Source organism: Cottoperca gobio, chromosome 5 (genome assembly GCF_900634415.1).
Source record: "Cottoperca gobio chromosome 5, fCotGob3.1, whole genome shotgun sequence".
In the NCBI taxonomy this organism is placed as follows: domain Eukaryota; kingdom Metazoa; phylum Chordata; class Actinopteri; order Perciformes; family Bovichtidae; genus Cottoperca; species Cottoperca gobio.
In genome coordinates, this window is record NC_041359.1 from 12,227,484 (window position 1) to 12,255,112 (window position 27,629).

Sequence of the window (27,629 nt, forward strand, 5' to 3'; positions counted from 1 at the left end):
ATATTCCTTTAATTTGGTTAGTATAATCCGGGATATCAGGTGATCTGTGTCATTAAACCTCAAAAGCAGCCTTAATACTCACACTGCACACAACTTGAGGTCTCCTCATATGATCTAACACTTATAGTATGAGGAAGTGCTTTTTGTCATAGCCACTTCATGGTCAAGGACTTTAAACTTAAAGAAGTCTGATTGAAAAGATGTAAATATTAAAAGCTGATGTAGAGGATATTGATGCGCAATATGTCTGTAATATTTCCATTTAATGTGAAGCCATAATAAAGTGCATCTTTGTTTGGTTATTCACTCATCTCCAGCAGCATTAAATGCCTTGAGTTACAGAGTATTTATGTGATGCAGATAAATATCATACACACAAAATGTTAGGAAAACATTTAATGTGCAAATCCACATGTCAAATTGCTGGCCCATTGCCTGTGAACCTGGCTATAACTTGTCTGGCATAGTGCCAGCGCTGTTTGTCCTACTTACCAGAGCGATAGCCCTGGGTTAGCATAGCTGGGTTAAACTTCATATCATCACAGTCGCCCAACACTTTCGATAGAGCTACAACGATGGTCTATGTTTGTTTGCAACCATGGTGACCGAGGGAGGAAACGAAGGGAAACTTGTCCGACAGACAAGTAGAAGAGGGTCTTGGGTGGTGTGTTTGTGCATGTGTGTGTTTGGGTCCAGCCTCCTCCGTAGGCCATTGTCAAAAGAGTACAAGGCTGTCTTGGTCAATGATTTCCCATCCTACACATACGCCTTATGATTGGCCTGACATTGACAGGAACGCAGCTTTCCCAACCAATAAGCTGAGGGCCTGGGGGGGTCCTGCCCCTGGACCAAAATAACCCAGTAAATACACTGCGGGCACTATGAGAACTGGAGCTGGCCCGCTTTTGAATGCTTTGTGTACAAACAAGGGATGCTTGTCAGCCGGGTGCTGCTGAACCATGCTGGCCAGTGTTCTCCTCTGTTGTGATAGGCACAACAAGCTGAGTGGCACTTTGATACCAGTGTTTGTGTTTCTGCATTCAGAGATACAGGATGGTGTCGCAGAGTATAGATGGAGGGGTACTAATAGCTGGGTTACATACAAATACAGTGATGACAGAGTTTTATTAGCGCACAGAGGATCCATCAAACGATGTGCATTCTGCACGTGGCCTTTACAGTATGTTTGTGCGTACATGTACGTTGCAACCCGAGGCAGATGCGGATTGATTTGCAAGTGGATTTTAAATCAGGTCACTTTGCTTTCTAGTTGAGTGAGTTGAGCTTACAGTGAGGCCTAATGAGGTGCAATGTCCTCAGTGATAGGTACGGTTTTTGGGCTCAACAGGAGAAGTCAGAGTCCTGTCGCTTCATAAAGGGGTATAACAGACAGTAAGCAAACTTTGCTGATTGCTTAATTAAAAAGGTTTTTTTTTAAAGTGTATTTCTCCTCTGAAACCTGTATCCTATTGGTCCTAGAAAACAAACCTCCTTTGGACCTCACATGTTCCCCACATGTTCTGAAGTTAAAATATTCTGCTACTATGCACTATCTCACCACTAGGATGCCCCTGTAATTGTTCTGTCAGCAAGTAGTCCTCGTTCTACCTTCTGTTGTTTCTTTAATTTGTTGTCTGTGTGTCTGTTGCTGGAGGAATGTGCTTGTGCGTATGTATTTGATTGAGAATGTTGAGACACTAATCTGTGTTTGCATGCGTTTTTGCATGTGCTGACATAAAAAGTGAATGCACAAGCATGGATGAGGGCAGAGGGAGGAGTGATTCATGACATGACTACTGTTTCTGTGAATCTTACAGCACAGAGGAAGATTTACTTTAATCAACTCACTAGCCTGTCACATAAGAATCAGCCGATCACTGAGAAATAAACCTCCAGCCCTGTAGCTCCACTTTACATGCAAATTACAATTTGTATGGGACTGACAGGAGAGGTGTGTGTGTGTGTGTGTGTGTGTGTGTGTGTGTGTGTGTGTGTGTGTGTGTGTGTGTGTGTGTGTGTGTGTGTGTGTGTGTGTGTGTGTGTGTGTGTGTGTGTGTGTGTGTGTGTGTGTGTGTGTGTGTGTCCTACTGACAACCTTGGATTTATGTAGTGAGTTATGTTGTATAAATGTAAGGATAATCTATATTATTTTAATAGTGCATGTTACAAAAATGTCTGCTGCACAGCAATTTATTGTGTGATCAACTGTGTAATGTGTAAAACTAATCAGTAATGTCTCTGAAATATGTTAAGATCATTTGTATCAGCAACATATCTGCTGTGACTTTATCACAGACACAGATTATCTAGACAATGAAAAGTTAATTCCTGTCCTGAGAATTGTGTATAGACTTGGTATCTATTACGGCTAGTATCTATTAGTTAGTTCACTGTAAGTCGCTCTGGATAAGAGCGTCTGCTAAATGACAAAGTAAATATTAAGTCTTAAAACCATCCAAGCGTGCAGGTTTGTATGAGCATTTGCGTGTGCGCGGTAGGGTGACGGATAGTGTGTGGGAGTACAATTAAAGAAGTAAATATGCTGATTCACTGCCGTAATGTTTAAACAAACACACAATGATCTGGCAGACAAAATCAGGAATTGCCTTCAGTTTCTATTGATGTTTATGCATGCACATGTGTGCACACTGCTTTAAGGAAGGAGGCTGAACTGAAGGAGGAGTTCCACATTAGAGTGAAAGTGGGGGGAAAAATGAGAGAGGGAGATGAGCTTACTGGACACAGGGCTCTGGTTGTTGTTGCCCCAGACTACGGTATTCCGGCTAGTTTAGGGGAAGAGGAGGAGGAGAACGAGGAAGAATAGGAAGCGGAGCTGGTGGTTAGAGGGAGGGAAGGAAGGTGACTAATAGTGACTGTCACTCAGCCTATTGCAGCTCGGCCGGTGGAGGGAGGAGTGCAGTCACAACCAGTGAACCGGCATATGAATGTTAGTCGGGCCCAGTCAGCAAACAACTGTCTGTCTCTGTCAGGGAGTGTGTGCATAACACGTGGAGGAGCAGATCTCTCTTGGATACACTATGTTGTCTTTAGGATAGTTGGAGAGTTGCTGGTAAGGATTTACCTTTTTAAACATATTCTACTTTATGTATCAGTGTGTCTCACTGCCTGGACGTTGGATAGGGAACTGACCATCTGAGCTCCATTCAGGCTGACGTGCCGATAAATCAGAAATGAAACTGAATATGTCTGTTTTTGTTAGGAACATGCAGTTCCTTTTAAGTTCGAAAAAAATGCGGTAGCAGCAACAGAAGCAGCATTGTTTGAATAGTTTTTGACAGTGTTACATTGCATTTTAACCTTTACAAAAAAAAAAGAAATAGGATGTAGAGGTCTCGAGGCATCGCTGCATTGTTTATCAATGTAATGATTGTTTATTATGCAACGCTAAGTGGAGGCAGAATGTCAGAGTGATGGTACTGATTGTGTGGCAGTTTGGTGGGGAGACAATGAAAGTTACTACATGAAATTCAACAGTTCTCTAATGTTAACTTGTAAGCCAAAATGCATAATTTTAAGAAATAAAAGCTGTAAACCGAGGTCTAAATGCTGAGAGATGTTTTGTGTTTGGAGTGCTGCGAGCCTCATATGTTAGCACTATACCTGCGTCACAAAAGGATGACTGAATGTGATCATATCTCTGAGTGGGAATACCTGTGCGTGCATTGTTTCTGTAAGTATTGTACGAGAAGTCGACGTAAAGATTTTACAAGGAAAGATTTACATCTAAAGAAATTGTGGCACGTCAAACTGCTTTTTGTTCTTTCCCTGGGTTTCCTGCAGAGGAAGTTGCTTCACCACTGACAAAACTAGGAGTTGTGAAAACTAATGGAAGGAAAGGGGAAGTGATGCATTGTGGATATAATTGATGATGTTGGTCTATTGTCTTTCCTGTATCTCATTGTGTTGTACATTATATTTGATATGGATAAAAGAGTGTTTGTGCTGATAATATATGTTTGTCCTTTCTGTGATAGTTTCACATCACTCTGTTGTCTATGATCTGTGAAGCAGAAGGAGCCTGAGGAAAGCAGGACTGATTGGACAGATTCACTGTGGACAAGGGTCTCTCTTGGTTAGCTATTTATAGACTGTGTTTTCAAGGTGACAGGCATAGTGATTCACACACATTGTTGATGAGTTATGGTGATTCATTCGGATGACCTTCAGAGAGTTTGTTACTGAGCAGAAATGTTACGCTGTGGGCACTTTATGCCTGTAGATTACACACAAGTTTCTATTCACTTCAAGTTTACCAGAAATCTAAGTTTTATTTTACAATCATTTAAAACCTTTACCCCAACCATGCTAAAAGACAGAGGGTGCAGTGTTTGGATATTTTATTTGAGGGCACAACTCGGTTAGTCTTTGGCTAAAAACCAGATGGAGCGCCGTAGCCACTCATGGCAAACGTGACACCATGAAGCAAAAGAGCTGCAACAATTTGCTGTATGAAAAAACTGAACCAAAGGTGTCTACTGCAACAGAATTAAGCATTACAACTATTGAGAATATCCTCTTTTAACACCAGGTCTAACCATGCTCTGTTGCTTCCTTCGTTTCCGCCGTGGAAACTCTTCTTTTCTAAGTTCTTCAGTGTGTGTTGCACACCTGCTGCTTCCCCCTCTTGAACACTCCACTGCCTCCTCTGTTGCTCCTCCACACTCTAGTCACATATTGTATGTTGCAGCTATTCATACCATCTATCTGTTTTGCATTTTATAACCAACCATCATTTTTTCCCTTTCTTTCTTTGTTTTGGTCTGTTTTTGTTTGTATCTTTTTCATTCTACATCTCCATCGCTTTTCTCCATCTCTCCCTGCCCCACTGCCGACCCTGAAGATTGCCATCCACTTTCTCCAGCATCGAGACATGTAGTCAGCAGCGTAAGCAGAGCGTATTCCCTCCTTGTGAACTATTTTTCCTCTCAAACAGGTAATTCCACATTTGTCTATTTGTGTGTGTCTGTGCACAAATGTGCTTTTATATTATACTGTAGAAATCCACCAATTCAGTGATTTTGGAGCCATGCATTTTCATAGCAGGCTATCCTGATGAAAATGACTTAAATAGAAGTGAGAATCTTTATTTCTAGTAACCTTATCCACTAAGTGTGTTTATGCAACACCTGTATGCTGTAACTAAATCCAGAGTATGTACAGATGTGAGGTGGTAAACAGAAATGTTTATGTATCTCAAAGCAGCAATTGACCCAACAGAATACCAATCCTGAGTGTTTGAAAATTATCTGACTTTCCGTCTGTCTGCCAGCCTGTCTGTCTCTCTGCGTGTCTGAATAGTTTGGTGCGTTCTGTCGCCAAGAGATACAGCTGTTTGCGTGTGTGTGAGACTAAAGAGGAAGGGGTAAAGACCCCATACTTGCCATGCCAGCCATGTCACATAATCCTACCAACCTTACCCGTTGAGTGTGTGCGGTGGTTTAGGAATATTGATACTTGAGGTCTGTTTACATTCTCTGAAAGAGTCTACTCAAAAGCCGACAGACGCTATAGATACACTTACCTTTTTTTTGTCCCCATCTCACCCCCAACTGCCCACAAACAAACACACACACACACACACAGATGTGTGCAGATCCACACACACAGGCACATAAACAGAACAAGAAAACACACCATGGCTCAGGGGAACAGGGTGTTCCTGAAAAGGAGAACAGAGAGCAGAGGGGGTTATTTTAGTCATTAGAGCAGATAGACAGATAGCTTGCGGAAAGGGTGTGTGTCAGTGTGAGTGCGCATGTGCATGTGCATGTGCATGTGCAGTAAAGTGCACAGAGCAGTGTCACATTTGGAAGATTTGTGATAATAAAATTAAGTTGAATCAACAGTTTGATAAAAAAGGGATTATCAATTGTTATACAAAGGATATAATCTTTTTTATTACCAAAAATGACCTCAACCTGCACGTCTTTACCCTGTCATGACTGAGGTTAAACTTACAGTATTTCTAATGTTTTTGTGTCTGAGAGCAGGCCAGGTTAAACTCACTTTGTGCCAGACCTAAAAGCATTTGTGTGACCTTGAGGGATTTCTTACCTACTCGCCGTGCCGAATTGCTGTGACCGTTATTTTTGTTTCTGCACTTGTCATTCGTTTGCATGCACACATGCTTGTTGTGAGAGCATTTGAGTGTATGTGAATGTTCACATCCCACATTCAACTGATCAATGTTGGCTGTTGAAAAGGCCTTTCTTGGCATGGCACAGTCGATTCTAAAAATACACACTCCACAAATTAACACCATGTCTCTGAGCACAGGTGCCATGGCCCCACACTGCCCCCAAGTGTGTGTGTACTTGTGTTTTTGTGTCTATGAATGTGTATGTGTTACACTTCACACATGTATGCACTAGGAAGGAACCAAAGCTGTGCACAGTATGTTTAATGTATTCCATGTTTCCATTGTGAGCTTATTGTTGGCACGTATGTTTGTGACTAATCTGTGGCACAATCCAGAGTTGACCTCTGACCCGGGCTTCCTCCGCTCTACATCCTCCCACTGGCTGTCAGTGTTTGAAGTGAAGAGGCTGTGACATCACAGCGTTGGACACACAATAACCTCTGTGTGCTCTTACTGCGTCACAGATGCCTACTGCTTACCCCAGTGGATGCCAGGCAATGGGAAGGCCCATGTGGGAGATCATGCTGCCTGGTAGCAGTGTGTCACGATATAATATGAAGAAGTGATATCCTGTCAGTGTGTATATATTATGTATCATGGCTTAGTCACAGTTGGCTTTATGATAAACACACAGCCACATATAGCTTCACATCTGTTGGAAAGTTAGTGTGATGTTAGTAGAGGGACTTGGCTTAGAAATGGGAGTGTCGCCGGTTCAAGTCCCTGAATGGACCAAGTATGGAGTGTGGACTGGTACTTCGAAAGGTAACTGGGCCTCCTGAGCACTGCCGAGGTGTCCTTGAGCAAGGCACCGGACCCCCACACTACATTCACTTGCACTTGCATACATTCTTAACCATTCTGTGTTTCAGAGCCAAACTTTGCCAGTGCCACACATGCGTATTCCCCTACAAACAGCAAATAACAACATGAAGAAGTGTTTTATGTGTTCTTTGAAAGGCTCCCTCGTGCTGATGTTGCGTCATGGTGCAGTTACGGATAAGTTGGAGAAGCGTTGAACTAACACTAATTTGCCTGAAGGGGCTTAACAGTCTATACAGCCTGCAGGTCTATCCTTAGACCCTCGAGACATACAGTAGAGCGCACGTCCCCTTCTGGTTGGCATTCCTACCTTGCCGATTGAGTTTGGAGATGTAATCACCCCATTTGTCAGACTTTATAAATACGCTGTGCAACATTCCACCACTGTGTGTTTCTGTGTGTCAGTCTAAGTAAGCACCTTGAAAAAGACAACTACTACTGCTACTACTACTAGCCCTGTCTCTAAAGCTCCAGTAGTTAGCAGTAGGTATGTCAGTTGTTCCAACAGGATCAGCAGTTGTGAGCATTATAGGAACATCCGTGCCGTGATTAGTGTGTCTCTACTTCTGTACTTTTTGTTTATGGAGAATGTTTTAGTCCATTTTGGCAGTGGACTCGCTGGTGTGGAGTCCTTGAGTCCAAGTTCTGGTACATGTTTGTGTTAGAATGTGTGTGTTTCAATGTGCATCTCTGCATGGATGTGTGTTTTTCATGTGGGCCATCCAATGGGCACAAAGCAGGCAGTGTGTGCCCCCTCGGGTGCTGAAATGTACACTTCGGACAACAGGCGGCTTCAGTCCTCAATAGGAGCTGCCCTTCTTATTGTACCTCACGCACAATGAGCTTTTCTCTCTCGCTGTCTTTCTCTCTCTGTCTTTCTCTCTTTATGACCATATACAGACAGTGTTCCTGATGAGAGACTAGAGGAATCACATTCTGATTGGTTGTTTAGACCCTGATGTCCCTGTCACTGCACTTCTGTATCTAGTTGTCTGACATTACTTTACCATCAGCAGAGACATTAGAATACAGTGGCCCCTAATATGTTTCATTACAACTTTGTGAGTCCAGATGGGCTTAGTCATGCAGTGGATAAAGACAAGTCATTGCAGAAAAGGAACTATCAGTCTTGGGACTCCCCACTGTGTGTGCATGCAGACATATTTGTGAGTGTGTATGCGTGAGAGAAATAAGGAGGAGGTGTTGTAAGGGGTTTATGGGTGTTCCCCGTCGTCCTTCTGCTCACATGATCACCCAAGAACAACAAGACCACATGACTCCCACATGACCATTCCACCGTTATGGAGGAAGTACCTCACCATTCACCCTTTTTTTTTTTGGAGGGACAGAGTTGGGCGGGCTAACTTATCCCAGTGCCCCCTTTTCAAACATGAGAATACATATGACACCTTAATGGAGGAAGTCAGGCCTACACAGAGAGTGTAGAGATGTTAGCCTGGAGATGCGCTTTGTTTTGATTTGATTTGCTTTGCTCTACTTGCACAACAGGGCCCAGTGCAAAGCTGCACACAGTCAATCAGACTGTGCTCATTAAGAACTAAATATCATCCTGTATCTCCGTTTCTTCATTCATAACTGCTGGATTATTTAACACAATTGGAATTTTACTGTGTTTCATTTTCCTTACTTTGCTCAAGAAATGAAATCCAGAAAGAAAATCACATATTCCTGCAGTTCTGGGATTTGTTACTCGTATAGTTTGTAAAGCAAAGATTAACAAAGGACCATTCAAATATGAAAACAGATTCATGTGATATATATATATATAATATATAATATATATAATAGATATCGATAAAATAATAGACAGAATGGCTGGATAGATAGTAGTTAACTTATTCTTTCGTTATTAGGTATTATCTGATATAACTTTAAAAATGTACACTGTAACGACTGGGTGCCTTTTGATTCTGTAGGAACATAGACTGCATGTGAGTGGAAAACCTGTGATTGATCCAGCTCACCCATTAATGCATCCAGACATACTGTACCTGTAAGTGGAGTTGCACCAGTGGAGAATATGAGGTCCCAGAGCTGACAGGTGGCTGTTAAAAGAAACCTGAACTTATGATGGTCTGCTGTCTTACCCAGAGTTACAAGAGAATCTGTGTCACCTCTGTGCCGACAAGGACAGGCCCAGGATGTATTTAGCCGAGCTTAAATGGACATAGTACTGTGATAATTTTGCTTGTACCAAGGTTATCTATTGTGATTTTTATCTTTAAATAAGGAAGAGGATGTTAACGGGTAGTTCATGTTATGGATATGATTTGGATTGGGATATTAAAGATAAGATATTAATGTTAAACGCAACATAATGCTCTGATATTATCGCATGAAGTACAGACACACAGATTTTTAATAAACTCGCACTCATTTATAAATGTTTATATACTTAAGTTTAACTGTATTGTTTGGAGACACTTAAAGGTTTGATTTATTATAAAGCTGAGCCAAGATAAACATGATTATTCAAATCTTTTTTTAATCTAAATGAACTTCTATTGTCAATAAGGATTTTGTTTCAAGAATAAATGATTTATTAAAAACTGAATAAATATACTACTGCTGCTGCTACTTTGAATGTTATTATTAAGGTAATAACAACATTTAAACAGTAGAAACGTGTTAAATACAAGACGTTATTTTTTGTTGACACTAAGATGATGTTGTCCATGCTGACATTTCACAGGCATGCTGTGACATAGATCCCCCCCCTTCCTACTCCCAACGCCCCCCTGCCGATCTCGAGTAACCACGATTGGATGATATGGAAATAGAAACGATCACCCATCACACTAAATGAGAGTGTATCGCAGCATTATACACTTCCCCTTCTCCCCGCACATCTCTCTTCTTATCACTAATACACCCATTAACAAGTTGACACTAAATCAGGCTTCTCTACGAAGACAATTTGTCAGTTGAGAAAGTGTTGACACAGCATCCACTCTTGATGGCTACTCTTCTTGTTTAGGAAGACCTGCAGGCCTTTGATACCTTTTTGTTTTTGCCCTTTGCTTCCTTCCTGGCTCATCTTTCAGTTTACTCTCCCTTCCGTTCTCGTCCACAGCTTCCTCTACCGCTCGGGCTGGACTGCGGTGCATTGACGTCGGCTCGCCCTCCCCTGCCCCCTCGCCCCCCAGCAATGGCCTCACGCATCGGCCTGCGGATGCAGGTACAACACAGCTACCATCCAATATGCAGCACATGCAAGCCTTTTATTAGCGTTGGATATCAAAGTATTTTTGTAGTGTTGTTTGATCGAGTGGACCCTGGAGAGGAAGGTATTCTGGTCGGAGTTTGTGGGTGTGCCATTTATTTGAAGGGCGTCTACATGCAGCGACCACTGATACATTTAATGTAATATATGTACTGTACATACTTCTCTTACAGGGTGATTTAATAGATAGAATAGCAGAGAAAGTCAGTTTATAAGTCACAATGTTTTAATGTGTGTGCGTGTGTGTGTGTGTGTGTCCAGCTGATGCGAGACCAGCTGCAGCAAGAGGAGCAGCGTGAGAGGCAGCAGATACAGCAGATACAGCAGCATCAGCAGCAGCAGCAGAATGCAGCCATGCAGTACATGCAGCATTGCATGGCTGTGCCACATGCACCCACCCCGGCCATCAGCACCCCACAGCATCCCCAAAGCATGCAGGTCCCCGTGGAGGTTCTTAAGGTCAGTAGGGAACACATTATTATTTTCATCATCAATTTATTTATTAATTTTACTTGTACTGATTTATATTCAAAACAATTACTCAATAAGCCGGTAAAATGTCTGAAACGTGTGAAAAATGCCCATCACAATTTCCCAGGGTTCCCAGAGTTCATGATGACGACTCTAGGTTGCTTGTTTGTTTTTGTTTGTCAGAAAGTCAAAAATATTGAATTTACAATGATATGAACACAAAAAAGGAACAAATCCTGAACTTTTAGGAGCTGGAACCAGTAAATGTTTGGCATTGTTATGCCTCCGCATCCGTCCTATTCTTGTAAACGTGATATCTCAAGAAAGCCTTGAGGGAATTTCTTTAATTGTCGCACAACCGCCACTTGGACTCAAGGATGAACTGATAAGATTGTGGATGTCAAAGGTCAATGTCACTTTGACCTCACATCCTACCCATATTTGTGAACGTGATATCTCAGGAACGCCCGGCGGAAATTTCATTACATCTGGCACAAGAATCCACTTAGACTCAAGGAAAAACTGATTAGAATTTGGTGGTCATATGTCAAAGGTCAAAGGTCAGGGTCACTGTGACCTCATAAAACAAGTTTTTCGCTATAAGTCAAGAATACATATGTTAATTCTGATAATTTTACCCAAATATCTAATAGGATAAAATGATGAAGTGATGACATTTTGGACAGACATGTATGTAAACTGCAACTTGACTTGTTGGCGGAGGCTTACAACAGCGAGGCGGTATTCTTGTTGATTGATACATGACTTTTAAAATGAAAGAACAATTGATTTTTATGTTGATATACCAATCACATAATTGAATTATTGCTTCAGGTTAGCGTGAGAATGAAGTCTATGCTTTAGATCATGGATGATTGATAATCTGAAAGTTGGAAATTGCTTATTGAGAAGGAAGTATGTAGAAGTGTTTTGACAGTAGAAGAAAACAAATCAGTTGTTTATTACACACAGAATCCTCTCCGTTCTTTATATTTACATACTCTCTTTTTTCCGACTGAGACTTGGCCACAGTGCGGTCTATAGTAATAAAATAATGTGTGTAGTGAAACCTCGGGTCAAAATGCAAGTGCTCTACAAAGACAAAGCCCTAAACAGATCTCATTGAGAGTATTGGCGGAAGAGAGAAAAGATGTTGGTTAAGGGGGGTTTCAAAAGGACAGGGGGCTGTGGCACTTCCATTAATCCACTCACATGCTGCTGAGCAGGAGACAGGGCAGCAGGGCTCAGCGGAGGTGGTCAGGACTTCACTGGGCGTTGTGGCCTCTCACACAGCAGCAGCAGGGGAAAATCAGGGACAGAGTTGAAAAATAGCAGTGAAAGAAAAATGCGGTGGAGCAGCAAGCAGGTAGGGGGACAGAATGGGGAGGAACACGGGCAGATAAGAGAGGTTTGACATGTTTTGCGATTGGACAGACAGGAGCGTTGTAGACAGGGACTGATAAAGCTGAAGTGACATTTTACCGATTCCGAAGATGCTTGTGTGTTTCCTTATCTTTGATTATGTGCGTTTGTGTGTGTATGGGATTACGCAATACCCCATTAGGTGCGTGTGTGTGTGCCTTTATGGTATTTTGAACTGTAAATGGCTAACTGTATGGGGCAATTTGCTGTATTGACTCAGTGTGCACACATGCTTGTGTAGAATGGTGTTTATGAAATCTCTGTGTTTAGAGTTGTCAGTGTTGTTCCTTCCCCTTCGTAGATAAGGAGACCTGTCCATCAGTCTCATCGAGTTTGTCAGAGCTCCTGTTTTTCTTTTGACTTCCTCCGTGCTGACAGCGCTCTGGCGCATGAGACCCAGACGCACTTAAAAGTTGGGAACCAATCATGTATTTTTCAACTTTGTCAAGATTTGATGTTAAAAACAATATAGCATGAAGGTGTAAAAACATAAATTTATTGCAATGTTTCTGGTTCATTTGATATAATCCTGCTGTTGGTTATAAAACAGAGGGGGGTTTGGAGGGCTGAGGGGTTGAGCATTTCTCTGTAGTAATGGGGAGCAGGCCTGCTCTCTACTGAGCTTTACTCTTTGATGTGAAGGAATGAGGCCAGTCCATTGCTTTATGTAGCCACACCAGAGGATTTAGTGGCTTTACTCCTGCAGGCTTTACTACTGACTTAATGCTCCTATGTCCTCGTGCCATCACATTGTTATGGGTACAAGGATAATGAGGTGTACATCTGAAGCACATACTCAATGTTTAAATGTTGGTGTTAAACCATGCGGAGCTTATATAACACACTAAACATTTATGTATGAATTAAAATCTAATTCTGGCGATGGGTATTAAGTAAGCATTGTCACTGTTTCTTTGTTTAGTTTGTTTCAAGTGGCGCTTAAGCCGTTTCTTTGGGGGTATTTTATAAGTGGTCAACAATGACAAAATGCAATATTTGCAGTGAAAATGCCAATGCTGCTGGTTTACACTTACACCTGCATCCCTTTAAACTAATCCAAGGTCTCTAATTTGAGGTACAATTTGTAATGTATGCAGATTTAACTGGCAGCTGAAATAAAAGAAATGTTTCCCAATAAGAACATTTGTTTTTCCGGAAACTTTAAAAGCCAATTCTGTCATTTCTGACCGTATACATTGTAGGTAGTTGTTTACAATAACAATGATGTATTCCTTCTAGTAGTTTAGGAGTTCGCAGTCCGTTTGGGAGTAACAGTAGCTTTCAACCCTTGTGTTTATATTTGTTTATAACACTATAAATCCTGTATATACAGTGTTTCCACCATCATTTAGTCAAAAAGGAATCCTCAACAAGAAGAATTGTATCAATGCGCATATTGAATAATGGGTTAAGATTTGATCTCATCCTTTTACTGTCCATCCCTAATGCAGGTACAGACCCATCTCGAGAATCCTACGGATTACCACATCCGTCAGTCTCGGAGGCAACAGGTGAAAGAATACCTCTCCACCACCTTTGCCACCAAACAGGTACATTTCTGGCTGCCTCTACTCTGTACTGTTCATCTGTTTGTCTCTCATCCATCCACTCCATGTATATATTGCCTGGCCCTCTGTTTTTCTCTGGTTTGTCCAGCAGTCCACACAGCATTGCACTATGCCAGTACTGAGTCATTAACAACATCATCACCCTCTTTCTCTCTCTGTCCGTAGACGGTCCATGCAGTAGCAGGGCCGGTGCAGCCCTCTCCTCCCACAAAGATGGGACCCACAGGGGGTTCAGCGTCCGCCCCCCCACCCCTCCACTCCCCACACATGCGCACTGAACAGCTCATGTCTGGAAACAGCGCCCCAAACAGCCCCATGGCCATGCTCAACATCGGCTCCAGCCACGAGACAGAGGTGGGCAGACAGTGGCATTAAACATTAATTCCTGATCATGTTATAAAGTAGAGTTTACGACGACCCAGATTGAACAAAATCCTTAAAATATGACTTAATTACATGCTTATCTAAAATTACGAGGCTTGAATATTGCCCCCAAAGAGACATTATCTTCACATTTTATGAAAGCATCATAATGATTTAATTGGTCTTTGGTAGGCTGGAGCAGCATTTATAAATGTGTTGGTGTTAATGTGTCATGCTGTGTTTGGGTGAATGAGTTGGTTAACTGGCAATAGCTGAGACTGGCTATCATTGGAATTTAAATGCTCCATTATGGCCTTGCAACAGTAATTACAGCTTAACAAGTGACAGCAGAATGTAAGGCCCTTTGAACCTGGCAGACTTTGACCCACTCTCCTCCTCTTTCTCAAACTCTTGACTCACTCTCTTCTTTTAGTCTCTCTGGGAGAAAATACTCTTACTAGTTAGTCACCGTGACAGTTATCTCTAAAGTCTTCTGCTGAGTGAGACATGCACCTGCAGGCGAGTTCACCTGGAGGCCTACATGCCAGCAGGTTTCAGGTGCTTTGACAGACACACGTGTGTGCATGGTATCTGCTTCACATGGAAATGTAGTTGCAGTTTCTGTCTTAAAGTTTGACCTGATGGGTATTATATGATAAGCGTATCATAATAAAACAAATAACACCCCAGTATGTTTTTTTTTCTCCAGATGGATGAGGTCATTGATGACATCATCAGCATGCAGTCCAATTATGACGATATTCAGGCATACATTGACCCTATCCAGATGCCAAACACAGTAAGTAGAACCAACCCACCAACAAGGTGTGATTTCAGGAATCCTTCCTTTTTATTGTCTTTTATACAACTAATGTTCTTCGCATCCAACTGACTGTTACATGTTTTAGCTTAGATAATTACCAGCAACATTTTCATTCGTTTGTCCTTATTTGAACCGAAGGTCTAAGGATGGAGGATATCCATATCATGTAAACATTGTAAATTCATTCAAGGCAAATTTGGGTTATTTAAAGAAAATTGGCTTGACTTGATATGGGTACATCGTGGCAATGTATCTGTTCTAGCGAGTGTTCCAATAGCACGGGATGATTTTAGTGTTCGCTACAACTTGTTGACATTATTTTAGGTAATTACTGAATTATTGAAAAAGGTCAACTGTATTAAACTGACGGAGTACTGGAGCAGCTAAGTTTACTTGTTTTGAAGAGATAAGAATATTTTTAAGATTCAGTAACAGACACAATCACTTATTAGAATAGACCTTTGTTGCTTTGCACTGTTTGTATGGTAATATAATTTATAAGGAATACATTTGCAATTCAACATACGTGCATGTTTTGTGTTGGTCCACATGGGTCATACATCTTTAATGCTTCACCTTTAGAAATACCACAATAGAATTATCTAAAGCTGTACAGTGTTCACAGGATATGAAGTCCTCTGAAACCCATGTCCACTATATTTTGGGCCTAGTCTGCCCTAAATGAGTCATAGGGTTGGATATGCCCAGTCATCAGTATCACTGTTCCTGCATCTGTTCAGTCTTTCTCTTTCTTGTCACCGCTTTCATTTATTTTTTATTGTTTTTGGTTTTTGTTGCTGTTATGGTGATGGTGTTCTTGCAGTTGTTAGTCCTGTTATACCTCAATGAGTGTAACAACGTGTTGCAATGCAACCATTGTAATTTTGCTCTTAAACTGCTTTCTTGGTTGTCATTCTGTTTCTGCATGTCCTCATGTGTCTTTATGCAGCCACATTCACAAACTCACATACACCAATGAAAAAGTGTGTAATTGACTTAAGCACTAAACATTCCATCCCTGAACCATGCTGGACATAGTTAGAAACCGTAGGGAAGACATGTCAGATGAGGACTGTACAGGGCTTTGTGTCTGAGGGAACAAACTCAGAAAATTAACAATTAAACTGCCAGCAGTTAGAGTTCAACTTGTTTACAAGATATCTGGAGAGAGAGAGAGGTGGAGAAGGAGAGGGGGAGGAAAAGAAGGGAGGAGGGAACGGGGGATGAGGGCAATTTGTGCAAGGGGAAAACAGGCTGAAAGTCCAGTTAGGGGAAAGTTCACTCTTGTTTGGTGGGGAGAGGAGGTAGAAGAAAGACAGGATCGGTGCTGCTGAGGTCAGTCTCCAAGGACAGGGGCGGCAGTGCCAGAGAGAGCTGTGTGTGCTGCTGGTGCCTGACAGAGAAGAAGAAAGACCTAGTGAGGGAAGGAATAGAGGATGAAGGAGATGAATAAGACGTATGCCTTTGTGGAAGTTATTGAAGGAGAACAGATTCAGCTGGTAAGACACTGAAAAGCTGTTGTTTGTCAGTCTGTTTAACATGACTTTGGTTCGTGTTGTAGGAGTTTAGCTTTTGCTCTGAGGGAACCACAGGATGCAGTGAGGGCTCTAACTCCCAGCCTCGGGTCCCTGATTATAAAATGAGCCACAGCAGGGGCGGTGGGGATGGGTGAGGTTTTTTTTTTTTTTTTTTTGTGCACGTGATGGGTGTTTCTGCAAGACTGGAATCAGCATTCTTGCACGTTCAATTTGATATTGTGCATTGAGTTGGGGTTCACTGTGTAATTAGAGTATACATATTAGCAGGTTCAACTAGTGCAGGCTCAGCTCATTGTGTGGTCGTCTCTGACTCACTCCTTCAAAGCTGTGTCTGTGTGTGAGAGAGGGAAACCCAAACAGCCTACTGAGCTTTATCTGATAATATGTCCTCCCTGGTTGATGGGATTAATCAATGTCTGTGTGTGTGTGTGTGTGTGTGTGTGTGTGTGTGTGTGTGTGTCTGTGTCTGTCTGTGTGTGTGTGTGTGTGTGTCTGTGTGTCTGTGTGTGTACTTGTAACATCAGACTGATTGATTCGTTTAGGCGATTGATCAACCCTAAGGACAAAACACAGATCAATAAGTTAATAGTGCTGCCTTTTCAGAACATATTACTAATAAAGTGTTCTGTGTTAAAATACAATGGAAACAAAACTCAGAGCCTTATTCCCAATTGACAGACCAGTGAGCAAAACTCACCTGCTAATCCTGATGGGGATTAAAGTGGCAAACTCCATGGAATTCTTGGAATCTCAAAGTTTAGTAAAAGCCGGGAACACCATTGAATACCAGGCACAAGTGAGCAGTTGGACTCTTAAGTGTGTGTGTGTGTGTGTGTGTGTGTGTGTGTGTGTGTGTGTGTGTGTGAGAGAGTGTGTATGGATGGTTACACTGAGCCATACTGAGTCCCAGTCACGCTTGCTTGTTCAATTGAGTTAGATGGGTTCTTATTGTGAGAGGTAGGTGCCAGGCCAGGACATGGCAGGTCAGTGCAAAAGTATTGGAGGAGTCTGGGAAATAAATGTGTTTTTCTAACATTGCCAGAAAACATTTAGTATCTGTAATAGGGAGGGGCATTATAATCTGATTGTATCCCAGCAGCATTATATCATTGGATGTGATGAAGATCAGCTAGAGAATTGAAGATGTGATTTTCCATATCTAAACAGCTTAACATACAATTACAGTTGGCAAAGGTTCAAACCATAACAGTATAATTTCCTCCTCACTAGTGAAGATTTATACTTCATCAGATTTTTAATGAAGCACATCATTTACATACAGAAGTGAGCCTGTGGAGGTGTGTGTGTGTGTGTGTGTGTGTGTGTGTGTGTATGCGTGTGAATGTGTTTGATCTCACGTCTCACACGGTAGCCAGCAGATAACGTATCTCTTGCTTCAAGTTCCTTATCTCTCAGCCCTCATTAGCAGTGTTCACATTTGTCCTCACTTCAGGGAGTGCGATACGATTTGTAACAAGGCATAAAAAGTCCATCGCACTCAAACTATAGGGTACAATTAAAAGGAAATCACGTCTTTTTAGGAGTCCATACAAAACTAAATCACAGCTTTTATGCAACGTCTAAAGTGCAGTAGTTAGGAGACCACTCCACAAGTGTGAGTTCAGGAGCTGGAGGAGGCGGAGGAGCGCATCAAGCCGTAAAGATAGATAAGGTAGATAGGATGATAGTCAATCATTACTGTGTGTTTGGCAGGCTGCTCTTAGGTGTGATATTATTGCATTATCCCCTGCTATCTATCTTTACAGCTCACTAAACACGAACACTGACTTTATAAAGACGTATGGAGCTGTAAATGGGTAGTCTAGGAAACAGAGAGAGAAATAATCTATATTTAACGCCGGTTCAGTCCCTCTCCATATTATAGCCCAAACAAATCTTATTATTTTGGATCTGTTTGTTTGTTTGTCAGCAGTATTACGGAAAAACTACTTGCCCAATTTTCATGAAACTTGGTGGAAGGGTGTATCATGGACCAAGGAAGAGCCCATTACATTTCCGAGCAGATCCGAGCCACTGTGCAGATGCACACATCGCTTTTGCCAACATTGAGAGATGGGGCATTTTGCCCTAGCGGAGGTCTGCGTTGTCCGTGTGCCCCTCTAGTTTTATGTAATCTGACATCGCAGACTTTGGAAGAGGCATTGATGCCATTGTGTTGATCCATAAAAGTGTTTTTCTGCTTATCACTTTGAGTTGAGTAGAACTAGAACATAACTTGTTGATCAACTGAGTGCTTTTTTAGTCCTTCACAACTAATCTGTTCATGGACACCAAAGCATGCTGTTTCACTCCACTCCTTCATTCTGCACACCTCACATAAAGAAGTGATTTTCTGTGTAGATGGTTGGTTTTCTAAATGTGTATATTTGTTGTGTGTGTGTGTGTGTGTGTATCCTCCCCAGCTCCCCCTGTCTAGCAGTCACCTGGATGTGTATACAGGTCCGGGGATGAAGGGTCCAGCCATTGCTATGACCAGCAACTCCTGTCCTGCCAACCTGACCGTTAAACGAGAACTGTCAGGTGCGAATATTATATATATATATATATATATATATATATATATATATATATATATATATATATATATATATATATATATATATACACACTTGGTGAACGATTGAGATTAGCAGAAGTTATATAAAACTGCTCTTCATTGAGTTGATGTAAAACTTTTGCTTTCTGCAGCACCTCGTCCTGTTATTTATACTGTGACATATGTTGCCACCACTGCCACAAACTGTTTCTGTTGAGTCTCAGCCTTTAGTTAATCACTTTTTGTTTTTGCAAAGATACAGAAGCTCGTGCTATGGCTAAGGAGAGACAGAAGAAAGACAACCATAATCTGAGTAAGTCCTTCCCTACTACTGCACATGCCCTTAAAAACATATACACACACACACACACACACACACCAGCACACACAAGCACACACAAGCACACACACCATAATCTGTCTCTTGCAAAAACAGTTTTATATAGCCTGATAACTGATTTAGCTGACATGGTGCAGGTGGATGGTTAACCTGGTCATTTCTGCTGTCCTGGCACTTAAGTGTAATTGCCTGTGACTGTGTGTGTGTGTCTGTGTGTGACTGTGTGACTGTGTGTGTGTGTGCGTGCGTGTGTGCCTAAACATATTTGTGCCTTTTTGTCTTTTAGCGTATATCCAGTATATCCTGTATGCACTGATCTATACTTTTCTCATATACACTACAAGGCCAACCCTGTGTCATGTGTTTGTATGGATGCTATACATGAATATTGTAGTAGTCCACAATGTGCCTTGAATAAGTTTTTTTTTTTTTTTGTCATGCCTTTGATTTCTCTGTACTATTATCTTCATCATGCATTTTCCTTTTCTTCTTCGATAGTTGAAAGGAGGAGGAGATTCAACATCAATGATCGTATCAAAGAGCTGGGCACCATGATCCCCAAGACCAATGACCTGTGAGTTGCTTTATAGTGCTGTATTTTCCGTGTGGACATCATTTTTTTAATTAAATCTTTTACTGCCAGTTACTTATCTATGGAAATGGCCTTTGTATACCTTACTGTGTGCATAGTGATGTGCGCTGGAACAAAGGCACTATTCTGCGGGCGTCTGTTGAGTACATCAAACGCATGCAGAAGGATGCACATAGGTCCAGAGAGGTGGAGAACAACTTCAAAAGGATGGAAATGGCCAACAAACAACTGATGCTACGTATCCAGGTAACACACCTACACACACATGCAGAGAAACACAATCACTGCAACTACATTGAAAGTCTGAGACTGACGATGTTGCCCTCCGCACGCTGTCTACAGGAATTGGAGATGCAGGCTCGTATACATGGCCTGCCCAACAACTCTCCATCTGCCCTGAACCCCACTGACCTGATGTCTTCTTATATAAAACAAGAGACCAGCCCAGAGGAGAACCTCTCTCACGCCCTGGCACAAGCCCACCACCAGCCCCAGCACCTACCCCAGAACCAGGCTCATCCCCAGGCCCAGCAGCACCACTTCCTCCCGCAGAACCACCTCCACCCCCAGGGCCAGGTTCAGCAACAGCCTAGGCAGCTGCCACCACTCCCTCATCACATGCAGCAGCCCCAGCCACCCATCCAGTTTCCAGCCGTAGGCAGCTCCCAGCCCTTTGACTTTGCCCAGTCGCTGGACTTGTGTGATGCGATACCCGGCTTCTCAGACAGCATGTCGGGGCTAGGCGACCTGGGTGGACTGGACGTCCAGGGGAGGAGAGGTGAGCTGGGCTTCCTGATGATGGACGAGCCCTTGTCCCCTATGGGAGGAGACCCACTGCTCTCCGCGATGTCGCCTGATGCCTCGGTCGACTCCAGCCGCAGATCCAGCTTCAGCATAGAGGATGGAGACATACTCTAGACACATGCGTACACACACATTCACTCACACAAATGCATGCACATGCAGAGGTTTCAGCAAAAAGTAAAACGGCATAAAAAAGTGACTGTGCATCGGCACAACACATTCACAGCACATACGACGGAAAGGAATCAGCCACCAGACTCAACATCATTCACCCATACACACACTATACACATCACACAATTTGAACATGACACTCAATTGTGGTACAATTATATCCCCTTAACGGCACGAGCAAAAGAAGGTACACAGCCGTCACACAGTTGAAAGAAATTCTGTATTGTGCAAACGTTTTGCGCGCACACAGACAAGTGCATGTGAGATAAACTGAGCAGCTTGAAACTTTGCCCAACAGAGCATTTACAACGGGTGAACCAACACTGCCAGGTCAGGAGTTATATTGCACACTTGGCCTTGTTTCCGTAAAGGTGGCTCTAACACATAATTAAACAAGGGACAAAACCAGCAGTTAATTAGATTGAAGTTATCAGATACAAGGACAACCGAGTGCATTGTCTCACTTGATAGAGGACAAGTTATTTTCTCCTTACATCAACCTCTTTTAGTAACCATAAATGATTGAATGAGCGATAGTGAATAAAATGGAAATAGCTTCATGGTCCTGCATGCATAATTTATCTGAAGGGGATGCAGTCCAGTCACTTTGTTCTCCTCCTCAATCTGTTATTCCAGTGTTGGCTTTTGCCTCTAGCACCAGCTGTTTGACAAAGATCTGTGTTAGCCTGCTAAGCTGAAGTGTATTCTGCAATTGTCTACATTTTAGGAAACATTATAAAACTCACTGGAGTAAGGAGGTAGATAATCTAGCTTTCAGCAAAACCCCTTTAATTTATTGCATCTACTCCACTTCCAGCTGTAATTGTTGTCTTCTCACAAACACACACTGCTGTCCCCCAGTTTCTACGCCTTTAACACTTGACACTGTCATGACCTTTACCGTGGAGAGAGTAGAGAAAACATTTGGATGGTCTTCAGCATACAGCGTGTCGTCCAAAAAATGTGAGGTGTCAAAATACTCAGGTACTGTAACAGAATACACACAGCCGGATCATTTCTAAGAAGTAGCAGATGTTAACCTGATCTGTGTCCGGCTTATAACCCCTATCAATGTGCCTTTTTTTATTTTTGCAGCTGCTGCTCTTCAAAGGTATGTTTTTATAAGTCGGAGATCACGACCAGGGTTTAGATTTAATATAAACTTTAATTATGCCTGTAAATGCTTTAGAGTTAGCTTCTGTACCATCCATACCTTTGTCGTTGCAGGAGATAAACGTTTCATCTTTTCTCCCACTAATTGACTTTGTAGGGCCAAGCTTGCATGAGAGGCCAAGGTGAATGAAATATATAGTGACAGGGTTTAACACTGGAGAGAGAAATAGATAGTTTGTCTCAGCTGACAGCAGACGTAGTGTAGTCTTCACTGTTGAAACACGGCATCAGCACACACTTGCATGCATTCACACTCTCACTCTGTTCACAAACAACATGCAGATGCTCATCGAGTTCACCAACGTGCATTATAGTGCTCAGATGCCATACGTACAGTGCAGCCTTGAGGCTGTTTTCAAATAAGCATGTTAACAAGTCTCCTGTGCTTCAGTCTCTCCCCCGACGAGTGGAGTGAAGCTGCCAGCTGCAGAGGTAAAACTCAGGTCTGCTGTTAAAACTGCCACCTAAAGGGAATTGTTATCCCACTGGCTACAGTTGTCACAGTGATGGTTAGGGAAGGCGGAGGTGGACCTGAGTTGTATCTTTGCTGTGGTGGACCTGGGGCTTGGCTTTGATTTGATATAGCTTATGATCAGTACTGATAAAGGTAGAAAAGAAATGTTGATGGTGATTTTTTTGATTAAAATAAGTGTTTGTTTTCTTTATTATAGTTTGTTGTTTATTTTATCTCCCAAAGCACTGGAAACTATATTATTGTTTTGACTTTGTACATGGAAGAATTATGGAATAAGATTTATTTCAGATGTTATATGCCACTAAGCCACTTAAATGTATTTTGCTTGTATTTTTTTTGTTTTAGTTCTATTTCAATTTTATTCCAATACTACTCTTTCTTCCCAGAGCCATGTTCAGTAAGCACACAAACCACCAATGTTTTATTGGTGAAGGAGTGGGGAGCCATTTATAAATTTCCAGATTTCAACTGAAGAGAGATGGAGCGATTCTGTACATTTATGATGCCATTTTTATATGATTGGGTTTTTTATTTTCCCCTCTATTTTAACTTTTTGGAGCCAACTTGATTATTTGAGTTGATTGAATTCAAATTGCTAATTTTTTGAATGTAAGCTTTACCAGTGGTTCTGGTCAGACTGAAGCAGGTCTGCGTTTTCGCCATGCCTACTTCCTCCCTGACTTTGGTTTCCATGAAGACTGGAAGACGACTGACTTCACATAAACTCTGAGCCGAAGAGTTGTTGTTGCCATGGCGTAGTATCACTGACTCTGCGTTGGTCTCTGTCTGTCTGTCTGTCTGTCTGTCTGTCTGTCTGTCTGTCTGTCTGTCTGTCTGCCAGAGTTGTGCCTTTTCCCTATCAGCCACAGTTTGACTGTTGTTGTACTTTCACCCAGCCAACACTCCAAAGAGCTGCTCAGGCCTCCTCTACTCTTCCACTAGAGGGTGCTCTGCAGAGCAAACTACACAGGGAAAAGTGGTTCTGATTTTACTGAGAATATAAAATGTTTTACCAGAATCCATTCACTGGCTTTTAGCGTTTTTTATTGATGTGTGTGTGTGTGTGTGTGTGTGTACAAAAATATTCTTACATTGTGGGGACCTGCCTTTTATTTGGGGACAAAAATCTGGTCCCCACAAGGTTAAAATCTCCCTCAAAGGTGTGTTTGCGTTTGTGCAGAGTTTGACACTAGACTGCTGAAGGGAATCTCAATTTAACACATGTACAAGCATGATTTTGGGATGTCACAACTACTTTGGGAGCCAATTGTTTTGCAGCATGAGACTTACACAAGTGTGATGTGGGAATTTTAATCCTCCGATGCAATTACAATGGAGAAATGTACATTAGTGAAGTCATTTTTAACTGAACAATATTTGCATATTCTAGATTTTTCAATCTAGAGATCTGAATATAATTTAAGATTATTTGATCTAGTTTATTGAGGTTTTACTTTTATTGTGGAACTTTTCATTTAAACATGTCCGTCCAGTCAATTTTAGGTTTACAACAAATTGAGATTAGTGTAAATCTCCTGTGAAGGAATGCAAGCCAATGCAATGTGCTCCTAAAGTGAAGGGGAACAGATTTATGATTGTACAAGGACATTTGGTGAATAAATGCCAATGTATCTATATAAATTGTATATGCCCCTAAGCATTTAATAATGTAGTTGAAGATTAGATATGAACTGTCCATTAGTCAAATGTAAGACAGAAAAAAATATTACTTATATTTACTGAGTAGCCTATAAATTGTTTATATCAGTGTTTGTGTCTCACAGTCACAGTCTGTTATTTTAGGCATATGTAGGCAGATTAGTTAATGTTGTTACGTTATATGTCCACCAGGGAGCAGCAGAGATCTATACTCTAGTAGACTGGTCCCTGTGTCTCCTTCCTCTCTTCTGTGATATCACTGTCACAGCAAGGACTGAGCCCCCGTTGAATTAACTTCTTTTAAATACTCCTTGGGTAATACTACTAGCCAACTTAATTTTGCTTGTTCAAATATGGCGAGCACAGTTGAGGGATGTACAATATGTTTTCTGTGCAGAAAACAGCAGCTACTGTTGGAGATATTGATTTGCATTTTTTTGCCCTGATGAATTAAACCCTTTTCCTAAAAACCCAGCATAGCAGGACAGCATTCCCAGAAAACACCTTTAGGAGAAATATAAAGATTTTGACAAATTAAAGGTATTGGTGGCAATTTGGTACCAATACTTTCTCGTGGTGGTGGCCTTCCCATTTCCCCTGCTGCCTCCTTTTTTTTGGCCTCTTTTCTCCTCTTTTGCAGCTCTTTCCATCATATCTCCTTATGTATTAGTCCAGGGCTGCTTCGGGATGATCCATAAAACCATTTAACAGCCTTTCTTAAGTTAAATCGGCGTAATCTTATTCCTCATCCACACACACACACACACACACACACACACACACACTGACTGATGCTGCAGAGCATGTTAAAGTGTAGTGGCGGTGTCTGCGGCCCATCCACAGGCCCATTCTCCCGGGTCTTTATGATGCTAATGTACTCCCCAGTCTAATAAATCCCTGTAGAGCTGCAAAGAGTAGATCTTATGGCTCACTCCGATCACCACCTTTTCGCCCATCTCCCCCCTCCCCCCAACACACATACACGCACTGCTATTACCGCAGCAGAAGTGCCTGCCTTGCACTTCCACAGATACTTGGGTGGCTGTTTAGTAAGAGGGAGAGAGGGGAAGGGTTGAGACAAATCAAACATGAAGGTGCAATTTAAGAGATGTTGGCACGGGAGCGCAGTGTTCGGCCCTGGCGTAGTGTGCTGGTTGTGGAGTGAGGAGGGACACAGAGAAACACTCATCACCTCTTTTTCTGATGGTTGGACCTCCTTGAAGGGGGTTTGGCACAGCACCTTGAGCACCGCCGTGCCCTACAGAGGGGTAAGGAAGAGGGAGAAGTCAAATAATCACTGAGGTTTCGCTTTAATGTTCAACAAGGAGCTCCATTCAGAGCTGAGGATGGATCCTCTATCGGAGCAGAGAGAATTATGCTTCATTCTTTCCTCCAACCAATCCTTTTCATCCTTCCTCCTCCTCACCCCAACGTGTCCCTCTACCTGGCCCCCCCTCCCCCCACTTCCCCTCCCTCCATAGTCTTCTTCTGGCCGCTGGGCTCGGTGTGTGCGTGTATGAGTCCTCCCTCTCTCCCTCCCAGGGGAGCAGTGTGTCACTCAGCTTGAAGCCCACGGAAGAGAGGTGAAAGGGGGCTGATTGAGCTAATTTAGCCCCTGGATGTGAGAGCAGGAAAGGCCTCACCCTCTGCTAATAGACAGACATCAAAATGGAGATGAGGGGGGGAGTAAGGAGGGAAAGAAGAGAGGAGGGAGGGAAGACTATAAAACTGAGACTACTTTTTGATGGATTTATCTCTTTTTGTCCGAGGGGATGTGGAGAAAACTTTTATGAACACTGAGTGACATTGTGAAGTTGGTAAAGGTTTATGTGTGTTGCCTTGAATTAAAACCTGCTGATATTACTTATTGATCCGTCCTCCTCCATTAAGATACCGTCAATCACGGTCTGCTTTATGATCTCTGCTGCTCAGGCCACTCACCGTACATTCTCCCTGACAGGCAGACTGGAAGTCACACCAAAATTACTAGCTTTTACCACATGGATGGAGATTGGAGACACTTTTTATAGCTCCTGCAGGCATACATACTCCTGTAGGACCTGATGGCCCACCATCAAAAAGCCTCTAATGAAGATGGCACGATGACACAACATCGATTTTAGCCCTATAATTCATTAGCACTGCAGATTCAAGTTTGTTCTAAAGTTTTTGGGGCACCTCTGAAACTCTTTATTCCTCAAATGTATTTCCAAAGTTATTAAAAATGTTTCGACTGTACACAGAGTTTACATACATGTTTTCAGTTCAGTATTAAAAATGGTTATTAAAAGCAAGTCAGACAATGCAAAAGTGGCTTTGTCCCTTTCAAAGATCAAAACTGAGAGCTCACAAACACCCATTGCACAGACAAGGCGGCTTCCATTCTCTTTTCCTCACATTTTCTTGCACCCCCTGTCCTTCTTCATTCCCACCTCTCCTGCCCCTCTTTATTCTGCCGCACCTTTGTCCATCTTCCTCTACATATTTAATACTGCCTCGCTGACTTCCTTCAACCCCTTGTGCCTCTATTCCTGAAAGAAAAAGAGCTCAAATTGGCTGGAGAGATGAATAATGTCCCCGCCATTAACAGTGGCGTAGAAGGATCAGTCTTTTCATGTGTGCGGAGGTGACAAGATGAGTTGCAGGAGAGGTGAGGACTGGGTGGTGGTGGTGGTGGGCCGTGGTCTGGGTCTTTATGGTTGTCTTTGACTTTTGCTCAGACTAAGGAAGAAGCAGAAGATTGAGGAGAAGTGACTTGTATGGAGAATAACTGTATGTAGCGTCTATAGAGTAAGATTGATAAGCTTGGAGTCACTGATTGCACACATACATGCTGCAGTTCAGCTTAAAATCTAAAAACTAGTCTATGTTAAAAAATACAGTTGTGTTTTTGACTTTTGGTTCTTTTGAAACAAGTGTACTTTTAGCGAAACCTATAGTTTAGATTTTCCCCCAACATCATGAATAATAAATTAGAAATAATTTCAGTGTCACTTCTTTATTGATTAAATTCAATTTTGCACCAAAATGAAGTTCATGTATCCTGGGTTTTTACAGTCATTTCTCGTCAGATGCTATAAAAGAGTCTTTCCTCCTACATGTCCAGTAGGGGGAGTTAGTGGTCCACAACACAGTGAAGGCAGAAGACCAACAAGGCTTGACTGACATTTCTTAGCACTGAAAATGAATATGTTGTTTGGAATTGCAGTGAATGTCATCCGCTGACAGAAAGAGCATCTGGTGCAACCTCTGTAAAATTAAGACATGGTGTCGTCTCTAAATTCCACCGGCAGGCTGCCCGGGAACATAATGGGCAAACTGTTGTTCGGCTGTTTAAATGATCAAAGATGGAACTCAAATACTGTAACGTCTATAGTTTCGTGGGTTGGTTGGAGGGTTTGCTAAATTAAGCTTATCAGTTTTAAGATAAATAACGCGTCTGAC

General features: G+C 42.1%; 1 protein-coding gene across 7 annotated transcripts in view; it reads left to right on the forward strand.

Moving 5' to 3' along the window:
* Positions 1 to 23,548, forward strand: part of tfeb (transcription factor EB) — a 29,930-nt gene extending 6,382 nt beyond the window's left edge. The window contains exons 1-12 of one of the 7 annotated variants that reach the window (XM_029431396.1): positions 2,975 to 3,070; positions 4,862 to 4,954; positions 10,077 to 10,181; positions 10,488 to 10,685; positions 13,571 to 13,669; positions 13,853 to 14,041; positions 14,760 to 14,849; positions 18,835 to 18,952; positions 19,225 to 19,281; positions 19,807 to 19,882; positions 19,990 to 20,146; positions 20,243 to 23,548. In XM_029431396.1, the coding sequence (XP_029287256.1) occupies positions 10,152 to 10,181; positions 10,488 to 10,685; positions 13,571 to 13,669; positions 13,853 to 14,041; positions 14,760 to 14,849; positions 18,835 to 18,952; positions 19,225 to 19,281; positions 19,807 to 19,882; positions 19,990 to 20,146; positions 20,243 to 20,818 (1,590 nt within the window). In that variant the 5' untranslated portion in view covers positions 2,975 to 3,070; positions 4,862 to 4,954; positions 10,077 to 10,151 and the 3' untranslated portion in view covers positions 20,819 to 23,548. Of the gene's footprint in view, positions 1 to 2,772; positions 3,071 to 3,169; positions 4,094 to 4,861; positions 4,955 to 10,076; positions 10,182 to 10,487; positions 10,686 to 13,570; positions 13,670 to 13,852; positions 14,042 to 14,759; positions 14,850 to 18,834; positions 18,953 to 19,224; positions 19,282 to 19,806; positions 19,883 to 19,989; positions 20,147 to 20,242 lie in introns of those variants that run through there. The other 6 variants (XM_029431397.1, XM_029431395.1, XM_029431394.1 and 3 more) reach the window with 6 other exon arrangements.
* The last annotated feature ends 4,081 nt before the right edge of the window (positions 23,549 to 27,629 follow it).